This window comes from Sinocyclocheilus anshuiensis, unplaced genomic scaffold (assembly GCF_001515605.1).
Source record: "Sinocyclocheilus anshuiensis isolate Anshui unplaced genomic scaffold, SAMN03320099.WGS_v1.1 scaffold477, whole genome shotgun sequence".
Lineage (NCBI taxonomy): Eukaryota > Metazoa > Chordata > Actinopteri > Cypriniformes > Cyprinidae > Sinocyclocheilus > Sinocyclocheilus anshuiensis.
In genome coordinates this window covers 137768-157140 of record NW_015536549.1, presented here as the reverse complement: position 1 = coordinate 157140, position 19373 = coordinate 137768, and the positions used below count along the sequence as shown (strand labels likewise).

At 35.9% G+C, this 19373-nt stretch overlaps 2 protein-coding genes across 5 annotated transcripts in view; one reads left to right on the top strand and one right to left on the bottom strand.

The window, feature by feature from the left end:
- The window catches only part of kif2a (kinesin family member 2a), a 16618-nt gene extending 3226 nt beyond the window's left edge, over nt 1–13392 (bottom strand). Inside the window, exons 1-17 of one of the 4 annotated variants that reach the window (XM_016500129.1) lie at nt 13195–13392; nt 11295–11389; nt 10922–11044; nt 10780–10834; nt 9387–9515; nt 6645–6745; nt 6417–6512; nt 5907–5961; nt 5672–5834; nt 5471–5561; nt 5247–5310; nt 5070–5161; nt 4691–4833; nt 4319–4523; nt 2590–2700; nt 2425–2492; nt 2036–2119 (exon numbers count right to left, since the gene is read on the bottom strand). In XM_016500129.1, coding sequence (XP_016355615.1) covers nt 2036–2119; nt 2425–2492; nt 2590–2700; nt 4319–4523; nt 4691–4833; nt 5070–5161; nt 5247–5310; nt 5471–5561; nt 5672–5834; nt 5907–5961; nt 6417–6512; nt 6645–6745; nt 9387–9515; nt 10780–10834; nt 10922–11044; nt 11295–11389; nt 13195–13255 — 1736 coding nt within the window. In that variant the 5' untranslated portion in view covers nt 13256–13392. Of the gene's footprint in view, nt 1–1295; nt 2120–2424; nt 2493–2589; nt 2701–4318; nt 4524–4690; nt 4834–5069; nt 5162–5246; nt 5311–5470; nt 5562–5671; nt 5835–5906; nt 5962–6416; nt 6513–6644; nt 6746–9386; nt 9516–10779; nt 10835–10921; nt 11045–11294; nt 11410–13194 lie in introns of those variants that run through there. The other 3 variants (XM_016500135.1, XM_016500149.1, XM_016500139.1) reach the window with 3 other exon arrangements.
- A 920-nt stretch (nt 13393–14312) lies between these two features.
- LOC107700257 (solute carrier family 2, facilitated glucose transporter member 6-like) lies at nt 14313–17653 on the top strand. Its single transcript, XM_016501866.1, has 8 exons — nt 14313–14378; nt 15364–15463; nt 15609–15820; nt 16225–16371; nt 16462–16570; nt 16664–16840; nt 17014–17159; nt 17455–17653. Exons 1-8 carry the CDS (start codon nt 14313–14315, stop codon nt 17614–17616), a joined length of 1119 nt encoding a protein of 372 aa, XP_016357352.1. The 3' UTR covers nt 17617–17653.
- Nucleotides 17654–19373: the final 1720 nt, after the last annotated feature.

Below are 19373 nucleotides of genomic sequence, written 5' to 3'. Positions count from 1 at the left end.
GATCGCGCGCGTGCAAAATGCACTTTTGTGCGCTCAAAATATGATCTTTCGCGCGCAGAATTGTGGCAGAAATGTAAGCCCATAGGGATGCACCGAATGTTCGGCAACCGAAATTATTCGGCTGAAAACAGCAAAAAAAAAATCTCTTTCGGTGTTCGGCCGAATAAGCGAAAAAGGCAGAATAATATGTAACTAACGCGATCAAATAGAGGCACGCACTAATGCAGCAAACATGTCAGCATTGTGAAAGTATTTAAAACTATCAGAGAAAGACGCAGAAATCATTACAAGCACGAAGCACCGACAGCGGGTAGTGCTGCATCACGTCTCCGATGAGATGAAAAGGTGGCTGATGCTGGTGGTTAGGCTACTGTATGATGATTGAAATCGCCTCAAACGATTAGTAAATAAACTGCAGAATGTTATATTTTCTAATGCACGCACGAATTGCATGTATTCTGACAGCGCTGCACGAGCTCGCGGCGCCAGGGTTCAAAGAACAAAGCGCGAGGAAAATCTGCGCTGAAACACTGTTACTTGTCAGTTGCTCAGTAACATTTTTGTGAAATTTGTTAAAAGCACGTGACAATGCGATACGTGCGACAAACATCTTCCCAAATTCGTAATGAGAATCATTTATAAATCTGCATGCTGTTGTCAACAAAAAGAAACACTGAGATCTTCCTGCAGGTTTCTGCCAAAATAAAAGCCGAGAAAACGCAACAACTCCATCAACATTCATAAATGTTAGCTTTGTAATTTTACTGTTGTTCTGTAAAATAAAAAAATAAGACAATAATAATGATAATAATTACCCTACAACAGCTCTATTAATACATTTATTATAACATTCTCACATAGTGTTCAAATTGGGATCTGTAATATATTCTAATGTTTTAAAAGAATTATCTTCTGCTCAGCAAGGCTGCTTTTATTTGTACAGTAAAAAATACATGCCTGATTCAAGTCTCAAAAATGGCCAAAAAATATTATTTTACTAACTTATTAATTTTAAATTAAATTGTGCTTTGTTGGTATAATGTCTGCTAGAATGTTAAAAAAAAAAGTTCAGTGTTAAGTAAATATTTTTAAATTGTTGTTTTGTAATTGATTTTTTTATTTGAAAACCAGGACAAAACAGTAAAAAGCACATTTTGGTTATTTAATTTATGCAATGGTGAAAATAAAAATAAATAAAAATAGGCCTACATGGGGGAAAAATGCAAAAACCGTGTCCGGTATTCTGCCCAGTGTTTCATTTTATTCGGCTTCGGCCAAGAATTTTCATTTCGGTGCATCCCTAATTTAAACAACTCAATTAAAAACATGAATAAATAGCATTGAACAAAATATATGGATAAAAACAAGGTGTAAAATTATGCAGACATTACAGGTGAATTAGTAATCATTCTTTTGAAGTAGTTCACTGAAAGTAATCTAAGGTTGTGATGACACACAACCTTAAGATTCTAAGGTTCTCTGGTTCTCATAACAAATTTTAGTAGTCGATCACAAATAAGTGAAATGTGACAATACTCAATGCCATTTTTGAAGGAGTGATACTTTTGACATCTACTCACAATAAAGTGATTTGCTAAAATGAAATGTCCCAAAGATTTCTTCTAGCTGATGTATGATAAAAACATTGACAGCCAATCAGAATCCACCCTGCTTAAAAAAGTTTGAGCATTTAACGTGGCAGACGACAGAACAGCAGTGCATGCTTATAATAAACAGAATGTTATCATGCGTTGTTGTGGACACTAATATAGTTATCATTATTGTTCTTGGTGTGAATAGGGCATAAGACTCTACAGTGTAGAGTGTGATTTAGGGGTTTGTCTTTTTTCACTGCTTGTTGAGAGGGGGAAAATGCTTGTTCATGAAAAAGCTAGATTTTGAAAAGAGTTTGGCTGCTATTACGCTACTAAAAAATGTTAGTAACTTCTATCACTAGTTTTAGTTAGTCCCCAACACTGCTGCAGTGTATCTGACTAAGAATAAGGTGGGAAGCTGCATAGACATGTGCTCATACTCATAGGTAGGAGAGGGTTCAGAGCGACTTCCTCCCCCCTGAGAGAAGGGGATGTCAGAGGGGCTAATCCCAAACTCCTTTACTCTGAAGACAGTCAAGACAGAACAGAGAAAAACAGAAAGTCAGAGAGAGAAGAGCACAGCCAATCAGGAGAGATGTACAGTTACAACACTTTTTCCCCATTGGCACTTGCATTGGTAAATACAACAACTTGTTTTTACAACGAATTGTACAACAACAATTTACTGAGATTTTGTTTTTTTAAAACATTGGAGGCAAAAATCTGAGAGTGGTATTTAAAATATCTTCAAAAGGAAAAAACAGCTAGAAGCAAGAGTTCTACTCAACTTCTGTTTTCATAAAAGCACAACGCAGTGCCATGTCCTCACCTGTTGGCATATCTCAGAGTGTTCAGCGTGTTCTCACAGGAGGCCATGCCAGGAGAAATGGTGGCGATCTATGCAGACAACAGTCACAATTACAGCTGTGCAAACAGGCAAAAGTAAACTTAGCCAAATCCTAGTGTTGGAGAAAGCGTGCTTAATCAAACTTACCATGCATGTCCTGGAGTTCTCACCGATGAATGAGTCTCTGAGGACCTGTGTGAGCTTGCTTGCTCTGAATGGAGTGTGAGGCTTATTACGGCCCAGAGCCCTGATACATTCCTAATACATCGGACATGCAAGATCACAGTGATTAACTAGGAAAATTCAAAATGGCACTTCATGAACAAATGGTTGATGACCCCTGCTCTTGGGTAGGGGTGTGCTATATTGACAAAAAATAATATGTCAATATTTTCTTGGATTTTATCGATAACGATACTTAGACAATATTTTGCTGAGTGTGTTATTGTGCTGGTATCTTAAGGACTACCGTGGACAGCTGACTCCTAAAGTTTTTTATATATCCTTCATATTCTGTGTGGTGGTCAGTTCACTCTGATAGAAATTAATCTTTTCCAATAAGTTTAAACTGATCTTTACCTTTTATGGGCATTTTTACCTTTAAAAAAGCAATTTTTTCTAAAAGTGTGCATGATCGTTTGAGTCAAATTCTTACATTTAATCAGTGAATTAGAATATTAAGACATTTGGGCTGTTACCAAGCAAATGAAATTAGTATCAATAAAATTAATCTTTGCAATGCAGAGGAAATCTGTTGCATCTGAAGTGGCATTTAGATGTATTTACACACTACATGTATTTTGTTTAATGCAAGACATGAATGCGTTTAACCTGCAATTACAAAAGCATAAATAATGTTTTGATATATTAAACAAAACGTTGAATACTGATATCTGAAATTATTTAAATAATGAACGATACTTTGAAAGTGAAATTAAAACCGGCAGTAGGTGGCAGCAAATCACTGTTAATAAGCAAGTCATTGCGATTGAACCGAATCATTTAAACCAGGGCTTGTCCAAACTCGGTCCTGGAGGGCCGGTGTCCTGCAGAGTTTAGCTCCAACTTGATAATATAAATATAAATATATCAATTTTCTGTCCCCATATCTTGAATTTTGTGATCATTCTAAATGTATTTTAATTGAATCATGCAGTGACAGTACGCACTCTAGGTGCGCACGCGCACTAGTTTAGCTGGTTCAGGTGTGTTTAATTAGGGTTGGAGCTAAACTTTGCAGGACACTGGCCCTCCAGGACCGAGTTTGGACAGCCCTGATTTAAACGGTTGATTCATACAGGAACGAAATACCGCCATGTTCCTCAGAGACACAAAACAGTGCAGTGGCTGTGTTTGGAATTATTTTTGTTGTCGAAATAGAGCAAAAACAGGCAATATGGTGTCTATAAATGTAAGTCTCTTAATTAACTTCTTGTTTTTTGAACTGTTGTAAAAAAATCTATATTAAGCTTGTAATCATTTTGGAGAGAAAAAAAACCGCACTCTTTGTGCAATATTGATTAACTATATGAGTTGAACTCGGTCCTGGAGGGCCGGTGTCCTGCAGAGTTTAGCTCCAACTTGATAATATAAATATAAATATATCAATTTTCTGTCCCCATATCTTGAATTTTGTGATCATTCTAAATGTATTTTAATTGAATCATGCAGTGACAGTACGCACTCTAAGTGCGAACGCGCACTAGTCTAGACTTCACGTAATATGTGCGTGCACTCTGTAGGGGGGTTTTTAATGGTTTTTGCAAAATACTTGATAATGTCAAATTGCACATTGTTAAAACAACAATTATGATATTATCGCAGACGATATATATCGCACAGCCCTACTCTTGGGTGGTGTTTTTAAGATGCTGACCTTCAGAGCCAACAGACTCTTGTTGATTTCGGCTCCCTCCAAACGAGTCTGCCGATCAGCGCTGGATGTGTCCGCTCCACGTTCGTTACCCGCCAGATCAATGAGTGAGAATTTGCCGTGCATCTTGCCCTTCCTTCGTAGAATGATTTGGAAGACGGCGTGGCTACGGGATGAGTGGGCATTAGCTGAGGTCTGACCTGACGTCCTAAAATGGAAGATAAGAAGGTGAAATTTAAGTCAGGAGTGTCTGATAATTGTGTGGACCAATTATAGATCAAAGATCATGAATCGTTAAGGAAAAGATTATGAAATAAACAAATGCTAATAACTAGAGCAATATTCAGTGAACTTGTTTTACCCATTGGGTATTACCTGCAACTGTTCCCTATTTCAATAAGTTTGAGGACATCCTCGGTGCATTTGACCTCACGCTCCTGAAGCCCAACCACCTGCACCTGCTGCTTCCCATCTTCTAGCACACGTAGCTTAGTCTTACGATTCAACAGATCAAATACCTAAAGAAGAAAAAGACTTTGAAAGACTTGTCCCATTTTTAAAATAGCCTTTAGCTATCAATTAGTCATCAATTTTCTAAAACACCCCTTTTAATAATAAAAAATAAAACAATGAAAGGAAATATTCTGTGAAATGAAACTGATCCGGTCACTTAGCAAATGAGCACAAATCTTCAAATGGTATTCACAACACGTTTTGAATGAACAAAAAGTGAACGTAACTCAGAGCCACTTACCTTTCCACTGTAAATTTCAAAGAAAGTTGCGTAAACCTGAAGATCCAGCTTCTTATAATTTGGTTTCTTCAGCATGAGAAAAACATCTCGAGCTGTGTGTGGACAACATGTATTTGAATGAGTTTGCTTGAAAGAACAAGATTAAAGAAAATCTAGGACCAAATAAACATCAATTACCAGCTAATGCATAGATTCCTTTTGAACAATCCTGGTTCTTTCCTGAAAAATCTCCACCCATGGTCTAAAAAACAAACCAATCGATGAGCTTTATGTCTTATTACACTGACATATGACAAATAAAAAATAACGTTGTGGCCATTATCAGTACAAAAACTAGCAAAGTGTACAAACAGTATTTTTTTTTTTTTAAATCTCAATTAAATAAAATAAATACTTCTTACATGTGTTTTTCCACTTCCTGTTTGGCCATAAGCAAAGCATGTGGCCATTCCTCTATCAAAGATCGTTTCCACAAGGGGTCTTGCAGTAAACCTGTGAAGAAAACGGTTATAAGATTTTTATCCTCCAACAGTGACTAATTCCCAACATAATTTTTAGAGAAATATTCATGTTTAATGAACAACAAATGAAATCATCCTTACCTGTAAACCATTTCATTTGTTGTGCTGTCATCAAAGGCATAATCGAAGCGGAATGTTTGGTTCTCTAGGTATCGAGTCAGATCCACCTTCTGTTTTGGTTCATGAACCATGACAACATCTTTACTTGGAATAGTGATCACATCTAGGTCCTTTACTGCCAACTCTACAACACAAATGAGAAATAAATTACAACACACGTAAGGTAATTAAAAGACCAACATTACTGAGTCATTACCTTTTTTATTGAGGGGTCGTTTCCTAACACAAACACATATTCTGTGCTCCTCAATCTGTCAAAAAAATTAATCACGTTTTACATCTCTTAATAAAATGCTTTACTTAACATCCAAGAATGAAGAATAAGATATTGCTAGTTATAATTTTTTCTTACTAATAATACATGATATTGATATAATGATATTATATATTATTTTTTCTGTATTCCTATTATTATCATCATTAAAAGGTGGATCTCAAATACATGAACATGACCATGTCTAGGTCGTATTCCCCTCCAAAGTTCAAATGGAGAAAAAATGTTGAATAAATAATCATTATAATAAAAATTAAATAATGAATAAAAAATTCACTAACAACAACAATAATAATAATATTAAAATATTGTGGAAAAAATAATGATACATGATGGCTGTGTTTGTTAAATTAAATTTCATTAATTCATTCATCATTTTGTTTTATTTCATATTTTATTTTATGACCCAGACATTAATTCATCAATACCTACCAAATCTGTCGTGGTTAGCGGTCGATAGTCCAAACTTGCTCTGAAGTCTCGGATCATCTGCAGTATTTCATAGTTTGGAATTGTCGTATCAATTTCCTTTAAAACAAAACAAGCACATTCACAATAGGAACACCACCAGGTGAAATAATCTATTTGTCAAACCCATTACAATTAAAAGCTGAGAGACGAGGCAGAAAGATATAATGACAGAAAGATGAGAAGTCTTACCTGTGCTCGTTTTTCTCTCAGTTCCTGTTGCTGTATCCTGCGTCTCTCCCTCTTCTCCTGCAATTTTTCCACTTCCTTCACACAGTTCGACTTCCTCCTTGCTGTTAAGAGGGCAGAATGGTACACACGATTCCATTTTATCAAAGGCAACAACCGTTTCCTTTCTTTCAGCTCATCCCCTCCCACTCTGTATCTCTCGCTAATATAAGAGTGTATGTGTCAGGGCTCTACAGTGCGACCATTTCAGTCGCATTTGCGACTGAAAAATACTGCGTGCAACTATGAAATAATATTTAGGAGCACCTGTGCGACTGACCCGATCAGCATATTTGTGTTTGCGCTGAGGGAGCTTCAAAGGTTCTAACGTACTTACGTGTTTCTGCAGCGTTGAGTAATGTATCACAGACGTATCCTCTCATTATAACAAACAAAGTGTTGACAGAGTGTAAAGAAGAGATTTATTGTGCAGTGTAGGGAGCTTCGTCGATTATAATAGAGTTTTGTGAGATCGCGATGAACTAAGATGAGTGACAGCTTTTAATGATTATTAAGGGAGTTTGCAAATGTGATATTGATTTAATACAACAGTTCATTAAACAAGAAGTTAATATTAAGTGACTTATATTGTCTGACAACAGCACAATTGCCTTATTTTGCTCTATTTCGTCAACGAAAATAGTTTCAAACAAAGTAACAGCTGAGCCGCTGTGCATCTCCATTCAAACACAGCGGTGTTTCGTTTATGAATGAACTGCGTTTTTAAACTGATCTAGTGAGTCAATGATTAAATTACCCATTCATAAAAACAGTCACGTACTTCGTTCCTGAATGAATCAGCAGTTTGGACGAATCAATTGAATGAATGATTCAGTGATAAAATCAGTGACTTGCCGCCACTTGCTGGCAGTTTTAGTTTAATTTTTATAGTATCTTTTCTGTTATTTAAATTATTTAATATTTCTATATTCAAAATTTTATATTTAAAACTTTAACCTCAACATGAATTTAATTGCACTAAATTTTATGAATTTAATTGCACCTCTGAGCCTCATTAAACGTCTGAAAACACACCTACAAGCCACTTGTGTGTTCTTCTGTGCCAACTCTGTAGCACAAATTTATTTCTTAAATACTGATTTCATTTGATTGGTAACTTATTCTTATTCTACTTGTTTTTATTCTGTTGTTTTAATTAGAAATGTTAAAAAGCTTATAAATATATTTTTTTGAATTTGACATAAAAGATTACATACTTTTAATAAAGTTAGAAAAATGCCATTACAAAGGTAAAAACAAAATTCCCTGTAAATCACTTAAAGGAGTCAAATATCACCTCGTAATGGGAAGGTAAATTTTTTATCAGAATTTTTGATTACTGATTAGAAGGTGCTCCTAAAATTTTGACCATGCTCCTAATATTTTTAAATTAGGAGCACAAGCGCTCCTAAAAAGAAAAGTAAGTGTAGAGCCCTGTGTGTGTAGACAGAGTGGCTATAGAGGCAAGCCACAGCCTCTGGCAGCTGGCACATGGTAGCGCCAACAGCCCTCTCCATCTTAAAGAGCTCTGTTCTCTGAGCAGACCTTTTCCAACGACATTTATCTATGCGCTCTTGCTGTCTACAACATACCCAACATTACTGCTATTACTTGCAAACAGTAGTATCAGCAGAATAAGGAATAAAAGATTAGGCCACATAATGAAGGCATTAATATTTATCTGACTGACTAATTTAATCCACCCAAAAACAGTGTAGTTTGAACACTGACTCCTCTTGCGACACCAAACTAGGGAATCTTTAGAAACCTCACGATTCGATTTAAAGGAATAGTTCCCCCAAAAATGAACCGCCAGAATGAAAGTCCAAACAGCTGATAAAAACATCACAATAATCCACAAATAACCCACATGACTTCAGTCCATCAATTAACGTCTTGTGAAGCAAAAAGCTGTGTGTTTGTAATAAACAATTAATGAAGATCTCTATCCATAATATTGCTTTTTCCGGTGAAAAAGTGGTCTCATCTGAATCAGGAGAGAAATGTGCACTTGTGCATGTTGCTTATGGATTATTGTGATGTTTTTACAGCTGTTCAGACTTGATGGCACCCATTCACTGCAGAGGATCCACTGGTGAGCAAGTGATGCAATTTTAATATTATCCAAAATCTGTTCTGATGAAGAAACAAACTCATCTACATCTTGGATGATCTAAGGGTGAGAATATTTTCAGCAGATTTTCATTTTTGGTTGAACTATTCCTTTAACTGCAATTCTGAGAAAGAATCGCAGCATATCTGTGAATCAATTTTGTCCCATCCCTGCACTAAACAAGCAAATCAAACCAGTCTAGAACAATTGTAGTTCTGCCCAAAGGATGTGCTGCATCATGTAGCACATAGAAAACAGTTTTTAATTAATTCAGCAGACAGACTCTAGTAAGCTTCATAAATTCAAAGCAAGAGGATTAATCGGGGAGTTTCAGAGTCAGGTCAATCCTGCCCGGTCACAAACAGTCACTGACATTCAGAGGGGTGGCAGGGGTAGCCAAGATTTGAGCCAAGGTACCGACAGATGAGCAAGGTTTAGGTTTACTGCAAAATTCAGACTCTAAAAGGATGCTTTCTCCTTATGCATGATATGCATCCTGCGCAGGAGGCCTCAGTCCAGCTTTCAGCGTTTTCCTGTGGGGAAAAGGGGGTTGACAATAACAGATTGAAAAGCACTGAGGAGTGTCATATTACCGTTTTGTTGCTGCTGAGTTAGCTGACTTTGGGTCAGGCTCTGTGTGGGCTGAGAGGGCTGTTGTGCTGGTGGAGGGGGTGCTGATTCTGGCTGTTGCTGCTGGGCCGGTCGTCCCCGAGTCGAGCCAACTTTAAAACAGAACACGTAAGAGTCAGCGAATCACACTCGGACAAACAGAGACTATATCTGCAAACTGAGGCATCACAGGAGCACTCAAAACATGCCTATGATGCACAGAAATGCCGCTTAGGGTGACAGCTCACCAAGTTTTGAAACACAGCCAGCTTAGTATGCTAAGACAACTATAAGTCATGTGTAGTAAAACAGTCATTTTTACTATATCAAAATTTACTATATCAAAAAAAAAAAAAAATTTAATGTGTGCATAAATGAATCATTCACAATAAGATTAATAAAATGCATTTAAAAAAAGATGAATTGGTGTAGGGTGAATTTCCATTTCATGATGTTATTCTTTCGTAACCGAACTCAATATTCCTAAATTATTAATAAACTTTATTTAGAAAAATAAAATTTTGTTTAACAATAGCAATATACACCTGTCATAACCTTTCATGCGGCAATAAAGTCAAGTCTTCATTTTGACAGCCTTTGAGTTGGTGTATTTTTTTTTTATATATGCACTTTCTTCCAGTTCTGGTGAACTTGCCCCCATTGTCGACAAAACCTTATTGTTATTATTTATATTTATCATTTAACACCATATCAGCATCAAAGGCTAAATTCATGGCAAACTCAAGCAATAATAATAAGTAATAAATTAAAATATAAATAGTCATAAAAAATAATACTTCAGTAAATTATATACAATAGTCACAAAAACAAACAATAACAAAAAAGTTATATAAAATCAATATCATATTTGATATTTGTTAAAAATTCTAATATTTTCCAAGGAGAAGCTTTTTTTAATGTCCATTAATGTAATTTTTGAATAAAACTTTGCCTAATATTTAAATATGCTTTACAGTAAAGGAAGACTTTCAAATAAAAATCACATATAGCCAATTATTTCCCCTAGTGTTATTACAGTACATTAGATTTGTATAGTAACTTATAGCACTAAAAATGTTTAGAATTAGGCAATGAGGAAAAAAGTAGTTCCCAGTGTATGTTATAACGAATTTAGTGTACAGTCACAATGAAGTGCTTGTGGAGTGTGCACTCTCTGAAAAAACTGCATCATGAGCCTGACACATGCAAGTGCTGCCCCTTCACTCTGAAGCATCCAGCACATGCACACTACTTTTTTTTTTTTTTTACCTAAATCACTTTTGTGGATTAATAACTGCACATGGCCATACTCCAATTCATAACTTATTTCGATTTATTGTGCAGCCCTATTCCTAAGTCATATAACAACAAATATACCTCTATTGTCTCTGGATGGGATTTCACTCCTTCCCGGTGCAATAGTTCTACGATTCTGCACACAAACAAGTGTACAAAAAGGTTAAAAATATGCGAACAATTAGAATGCAAGTTCAACTTTTAACTCTGGCCTCATACAAACCTTAGGGATTTTGTTGACCTTCACAGAGCTGAGTGTAGGAGGCGGTGGTGTAACAGGGCTCAAGGAAATCTCCTCCTCTGGAGCAACATCTGGATTTAGTGAGAATATGCACTCCAAATCAATCTGTTATGAAAAAAAGAACAAGCTGTGAACATTACAAGAAGAAATCTGATCACTTTTTTTGCCAAATCATGCAGAATGCTCTAATCTTAAGGAGAAAAATGGTTCAGAGTACATGATAACAATTCATATTTGAAAGAAACACAGCATATGTGTCCACTGACTGAGAGTTTCATACTGAACCCTAACAACACCAGAATGTTGTTCTATCCATTATTAATGACACAGGCAGCTGAGAGGCTACTAGACTTACCTCTTTTCCTTTAGTGTCTCCATTTTCTATCCATTCCACAGAAACACTTTCATTATCTTCATTTAAAGAGGTCACCATGGCCTGGTGTATTCGCCCTGTAAGTAACCCAACATCTCTAAGTGTGAAAGACAAATTGAAAACATTCATGTATCCACTTAGAAATTTTACACATCTAATGGTAACTTGAAAAAGTGTTTATGTACATGATGGCATGTCAACAGCAATCTGCTTCTCAGGACACTTCAGAAGTTGTGCTATTACCTACTGAAAAGTATCAGAGCATCACTGAAAACAAACAGCCATGGTTCCGTATCTATTATCCAGAGCTATTCCTACTCACACGTCGACATCCCTGCAATTATTCAACAGCGGAATCAGCAAGAAAAAGCACATATTATCCTGCCATAAAACAAGCTATTTAAAACCGCTGTGTGCAACATCAGGCCAAAAGTTAAAACCCAGCTTGAAGTAAAGGCACATCTTTATGACGCTAGAGACCTCCTCTGTTAAAAGATGTCACAAGCACTGTTCATCTTCAGAGAGCATGTCAAGAGTCATCTCTATTACGCAATACATGAAACTTCCCAAAGAGACAGGAGTGGTTTGTCTATCACGTCAGACCCGGGGCTCACTTATTTCTTTGCTACAAGCTGAAGTTAAATATAACACAGCCTTCTCAAAGAGATCAAATCATCATCTCTTCTGACAGTCTTCCAAATAGTATTGATGCAAATACTAATGATACGCCACTGAATGCTTACAAGACACCAACACTAGATTTACTATATTTCTCTGGACTGTGACATCATTAGTAGAAATTGATACTTGATTACTTGTAATTACACAATTAATCTCAATCTTCATTAAACATCTTAAATATATTCTTTTTATTACCAATATAATACAGATTAGTAGCAGTAGTAGTAGTAGTAGTAGTAATAGTAGTAGAATTACTACTGTTCTTATTTAAATTTTGTGGTTGTTGTTAGCTTCCTAAATGGAAAAATAGTTTTCATCTTTGCCTTGGATCATCCTTTCTAACCTAAAAATAAATAGCTGTTATTTACACATTTAAGTAGTTGTCCAAACAGTACATCAAAAAGGTTACTTCACATGTGAAAGCCATTGTTTGGTTCTATTTCTGAGTGAATGAACTGTGAATATTGGTAATTTATTTATACATCTGTTTATAATAATGCAACTAATCCCAAGCGATGTTCCCTGTCTTGTTATGTACATTAAGCAATAATTTTTTTTATCCCAACCTGTCAGTATTTCCTTTGGCCACTAGGATGGAGTTTAATCTCTGAACCCACAGAATGGCACATCACATAACTTCAAGGAACTTGCTTGTCATCTTCAAATCGTTACACTTACAATACAGTCCGAATATTATGACTAGGCCTATATGAAAATTTAGAGTAAAACCAGCAACCTCCCTCTGTCCACAACCAATCTGTAAAACAAAACATTAATTTGCAAGTGACTTAAGATGGCTAACACACATAAATCTAGAATATACAAGACTTACTGATCATATTCCTTACCAATACAAGACATAAATAATTCCACACTAATCTGCATCAAGTAAGCCAGTTAATGGGCTCATATCAAGTATGACCGCACACATTATGAATATCTAAACAAACTCCACCCGCGTTTAGCAGGTGGCTAACGTAAGCCAACAGTTGCACTGTTGATTGACACAAGCTCGTCAACTACCTGGGCAACCAGCTCCAACAGACTGAACTTAACACTAAATCTCGATTTATACCAGGCCCAACCACCTAAACCTTCCGTTTCTGTCAGTTTTTTTGTGTGTGGTAACGTTAGCATCCGTTAGCCGAACCGGAGCAACGACTTTAACGGACGGTTACAGGCGACCCAAATATGAACTCACCATCGCTGCGTTTTATCTCCACATAAATCCCCATGACGATCTTGCCGAAGTTCACCGCCATGGCTCATTTATGGGACGGAGGGAATACTCAAATAGACAGGCGTGTGGGAACTAAAAACAGTGTTTGTGTTTGAATTTTTCACATTTGTTGCTCCGTGTTGCTCAAAACCGGGAGGCGGCCACAGCGCGGCACATAAAAGAGGGGTAGAGTTCACGGCGCGTGCGCGGGGGCCGTTCTACTTGCGTGTCCCCCCCCACAAGTCCCGCCTCCTGCGTCAGGATTGGCTAGAAGCAACTGGAGGTCTGCGATCTGACAGTTGAGGTAACCATAGCAACCACAGTAAGCGGAGGAAGCCGCTTTGCCTTTGTATGGCAAAGTTCTAGTTGCTAAATACTTCACTCAAATCTGAGTTGAGGAAGTTCTGACGTTTGCTTCCTTCATTTTTTGTCCCTCATCTAGAAATCCCAGTATTGCAAAAATGGGCTTTTACTTACACTTGCTGTCAGTTATACCCATTCGAGCATTAAAGCAGTTCAGTCTGCAGGCTGAAGCGGAGGAGAGATGGAAGACACCGCATTAATTAAAAACAAACCAGCCCGAATCAGGTGACTTCATCGTTCCGTTTTCCTTCTTTGTTCTCGATTTATAAATGTCTCAATGAAATTTCATGTTTTTCGTGCATTTATTTATTTATGTTTATACCTCCTAGACATGGCAGGCTATTCCTTGCGGTTTTTTCAGCTGTTTTGGGCAATTTTACTTTTGGGTTTGCCTTAGTGTTCCCCTCCCCTGTCATCCCCCAGCTTCAAAAGGGTGATGACCCTCGGCTGCAAATGGACATCCATCAAATATCATGGTTTGGTGTAAGATTAGATCATTAATGTGTCTAAAGATAGAAGATGTTTTCAGCTGTAAACATACAGTAAAAATACATCTTTGTAACTAGTTTCTCTTTTGTTTGTTAGTCAATTTTCACCCTTGGTGCAGCCTTAGGGGGTATTAGTGCCATGGTGCTGAATGACAGAGTTGGGAGAAAAATAAGCATCATGTTGTCAGGAGTACCGTCTGCTGTAGGTCTCCTTGTGATGGGGGCTGCACAAAACTTTTGGATGTTATTATGGGGCCGATTTCTGACTGGAATCGCTGGTGGTATCACGGCTGGCTCTATTCCTGTAAGTTATCTGTTAGTCCATCTTGTTTATCGATTGATGAATATGCCATTGTAAACACTACAGTGCCACTGCAAAATGCAATTGTATTATTATTATTTAGTTTTTTAGTAAGTTTGATAAAAATGACAGTGGCATGAAATAATGTAAAGATAATAGGTATTGATAATAAACATGTCTGCTGGCCTGCCACAAAAACAAATATAGTGTAACCATTGATTTCTGAACAATTGACAAATGAATTGGTTGCAGAGACTCACATTTGTGAGTTATTGCAAGGTTTCTGCAGGTCTTCCATGAATTAAGGCCTTAAAAAGGTCTTAAATCAGAGCAGAAATTGATAAAGTCAAGGCATTAAATGTTGCTCGCATTGCTAAAAATCGATGTATTCCTCAGTATTTTTCTCAGTAATACAAATATCTATCTAAACATCCTTAAATCAAAATAGATGTACTTGAGATTCAAAATGAAGATTTGAAGTCTTGTTTTCTGAAAAAAAAAAACTTTTTTTAAAACAAACAAATATCTGGTACAGTAAAAGTTATTTTCATATTCTAGTGTTTGGGAGAAGAGGTATTCAAGCCTTAAGTTATTGTTTTTATGGGGATCAGTAGGAAGTTGTATTTTCAAACTTTGAAGTGTTGTTACGACTCAATGTAATACAACTTTAAAGAACATATTGACGTTTTGTGATGTCTGCAGTTTATTCCTTAAATTTTCTTTCCTTGGTCTTAAAAAATCTTTAAAAAGAAAATTTTAAATTTACCTCCATAAAACTATATATACTATAGAAACCCTATATTAGTTTCTATCTGAATTATTTGCTGAATCCATGAGATCTGATGGATGTTTATACGACACTGTGTTGTTAGATATAGCCTACAAATAAGGGTTTCATTGTAACATATGGGATTTTAATTAAAGAAACATCATAATATATTAGTGGTTGCAGTTTTATGCCTAGATCTCAGTAACATCAGTTGATGTCTTTTCTCATAGGTGTACGTGTCAGAGATTTCACACCCGTCTGTGAGGGGTGCGCTGGGTTCATGTCCTCAGATCACAGCTGTCTTTGGAAGTCTAGCACTCTACGCGCTTGGTGAGAGAGCTCATATTTCTCAGGTTGTTTTGGTTGTATGATGAAACACACTTTCTCCAACACTTTAAAGGATTTCCAAGCATTTTTCAGATACATTATCCTAAACATTCTTTATAAATGATGCTATTTTATGGTCTCTCTCCAGGTTTGGTTTTGCCGTGGAGGTGGCTGGCTGTGGCTGGGGAGATCCCGATTGTTATCATGATGATTTTGCTTTGCTTCATGCCGACCTCCCCACGTTACTATGTAATGAAAGGAAACAGAGCAAAAGCAGTTAAATCGCTAGAATGGCTCAGAGGCCCCAACTCTGATTACTTGACCGAGTTCAATAAAATTGAACGCAGTATCAATTCTCAGGTAAAAGGCACATTGCGGTGGATTACATCATGTTATTAGGGTGGTTTTGCCATAGAATTAAAAGGTCATGCAAATAGAATTAAATAAGTGAGAATATTGTATAGTAATAACAGTTGTATTGTACTGTTTTTATTCACAAACTTCAATATTCAAAAAGCTTTAGATTAAAAAAAAAGCTATTTAAAGTTTTGATGCATTTAATTTTTTATTGCATAATATTATAACATGACTTATATACAACCTCTCAAGGCTGTTGGTTAAAATTTAAAATGCAAATTTCACAGAAGGGGGTTTGCTGCAGTATTGCAGGGGGACTGCCAATTATTGCTTGGAATTAAGAAAAAATTCAAATATGCATTATATAAAAATAGAATATTAAATTACTTGCATGTTCTCTCCAACAGGGCGCTCAATGGAGTGATCTTAAAACACCTTTATACTATAAACCAATTCTAATCTCAGTCTTCATGAGATTCCTGCAGCAGATGACTGGTATAACCCCAATTCTTGTATATCTGGAGCCCATCTTCCACATGACAGCTATATCACTAGTATGTCATAAAGAGTTTATTCATTCACACTGTGAAATACCTGAAAGCACATTAATCCACCTAAAAAACTGATGTTTTATTGCCATTTAGGAACCGAAATATGATGCAGCATTAGTGGGAGTTGTAAGATTGATGTCTGTTGTTATCGCAGCCAGTTTGATGGACAAAGCAGGTCGAAAAGCTCTACTGTTCACCTCAGGTTTGTGTAGAATTAAAGAACAAAGTATTATATTTGGTAAATGTAATTCATTGGGAAAAAAACAAAAACAAACAAACATATTTTTTCCTTCAGGATTTTTGATGTATATAGCCATGCTTTCAATGACCATGTACACCCACAAAACATCATGCAGCCATGGCAATCTTACCGTAACCGAGGGCTTGACGAGCACTTATGGAGGCTCAACAGGCCCTGCCTTCGATCCAATAACTCTAATTCCTCTAATTAGCTCTATGGTCATCATATTTGGTGAGTTTTTAGGAAGTTTGTTCATATACAGTGTGACCAGTTCACTTTGACTTACTGTAGAAGCTTTTTGTGGCTTACTTACTTCATTACTTCATTTTTAGAATTAGTTCTAGTACTGTTTCTTCATGTATAATATGATGCAGCATAACATTGCTGATGAATCTCCTATGCAGGTTATGCTTTGGGTTGGGGTCCAATCACGTGGCTGCTAATGTCAGAGATTTTACCCTTGGGTGCGCGTGGTGTAGCATCCGGTTTGTGTGTTGGTGTTAGCTGGATCACAGCCTTCATTCTGACACAACTCTTCATGCATGTGGTGGTGAGCTAAATCTCTTTTTTACACACATAGAAACTGGAATTGGAAAATACCTATTTTTAATAACTTACCTAACAACACATACAACAACATGATCCATGTTCAAGATCATTAAAAGATAATATAACCTGCTCTTGATAATACTCATGTTATGCATGATTATATTTCTTCAGATTTTTCAGATTTTTTTCTTTCTGACTGTTTCAATTTGTAGTATTTTTCATATACATAGTTGTGTGAGTTTTTAATAAGTATAGCTATAAAAGACAAACTTGATAACATATATCTTTTCATATAGGAGGCCTATGGACTCTTTGCACCTTTCCTGTTCTTCTGTGTCGTCTCTGTAGTGAATATCATTTTCACAGCTAAATGTGTGCCAGAAACTAAAGGCCGGACTCTGGAAGAAATTGAGAACTATTTCAGGACTGGCCGAACCTTCACTATTCTTGATTCATAATATGTCCATTTTGCAGCGATGCTGTGGCACTATTTAATCCACAACAAACTAAATGATGTTTTACCCAAGTTGTGAGTTTGCCCGTTTGAATGTGGTGAGATAAAATGACTGGGTGATGCCAAATAATATACATTTATATATTGCACTGTCTTTATATATATTTAGATATATGAGCTACATAATTGCTTTATGAATGTTACGCTGATGTAAATACATTAATATGTAAAATCTGTCCAATGTACATTTATTAGAAGGATGTACTGTATAGAGTCATATGAGTGTACACTTATCTAAAGGATATCAATAAATGTGTGTATATACTGTATATATAATGTCTCTATCATGCTCTCAGTTTCTATGTTAAATATGAACATGTGGTTTGGCACTTCACTTCTCTTTCACTATTCTGCAATTCTTTCCATCAGTGTGACCAAACTAAACCTATATTGCACAAAATGTGTTTGTCCAGGAGCAAAAGTACAATGATAAGGAGAAGTTCCCATGGGTGTGGACCACAGCTAGAATTGAGCAAGACTTCAGCTAAATTAATTCTGGCCTTTGTCATGTCCTGATACGTACATAAAGATTTTGGATTAATTATTGTTTATCACTTTACTTAATGCTATAGCTATGCACAAAAATAATGATCTGTTTCTTAATTATACTTCCTGTTATTTGTTTTTTTCCCCAAACAATTAAATAATTCTCCAACCTTCTTACACAATTAATTGCATATGCTTTTTATCAGTAAGCATATTTTTCTAACAAAGGTTTGCTGTTTAAAAGAGAACAATGTTTTGTGTCATTGACAACTTTGAGAAGATTCCTCTTTCTGCTTTCATACTGTATGATGCCACAGTGCATCCTGTCAATCAAAACTAAAGCATTGTTATGCACCTGTGTTACATACTACTACATTTGTCAATGTTAAAGATTTGTCAAAACACCTAGGTGGTATGCAGTGCATTATTTATCTAATAGACAAATATTCATCATTCTTATTTGCCACTTTTCAGTCACTTAGATTGATTTCCTTCCACCAATGAATGGCAGATTTAGGCATAGATAATATTAATATATTGTCACTTTTTAAATTAAATTTAATTAAAATGGCATAATACTAACTGTTAAATTTTGGGAAATAATAAAAAAATAATAATATAAAAAAGTCAATTGAGTTCATTTGACCTCAATGTCTAATGTAACCCAATTCTCAATGGCGCTTATCCAAGAGTTAAGTTGCTTACATGTACAAAAAAGCCTTTAAGGAAAAATAATGTGATACAGGTTTGGCTTTAGGCTGCTTTATTGGTTTCTATTTAGTAAAGGTTTCCCAAAAATCTTAATATATAACTACATACATAAGACTGACACTGGCCTATATGTTATATAAGGATGTTATTTCTTACATTACACAATCTGAAAGATCAAACCTGTCATACATATATAATTTCATAAATATACACATTAACATAAATAATTTATTTATTGATGGGTGAATGTGTGGATGTTTTACTTATAAATATCACGGTTGTTTGTCCATGGTTGTGTCAGGAAACATTTTAATTAATTGTGAAACTTACGTTGTGATTATTAATAAAATAAATGATGATTTAAAACATAACAGTCTACCAAAATATTTTAAAATCACTAGGCTACATGTTTAAAACCTAATTAAAATCATCACTGTCTGGTTTCCTGGCTTCACGAACTCATTCAGATTGCATGCATGTGAACGTTTTTATTCCGTTGTTTTT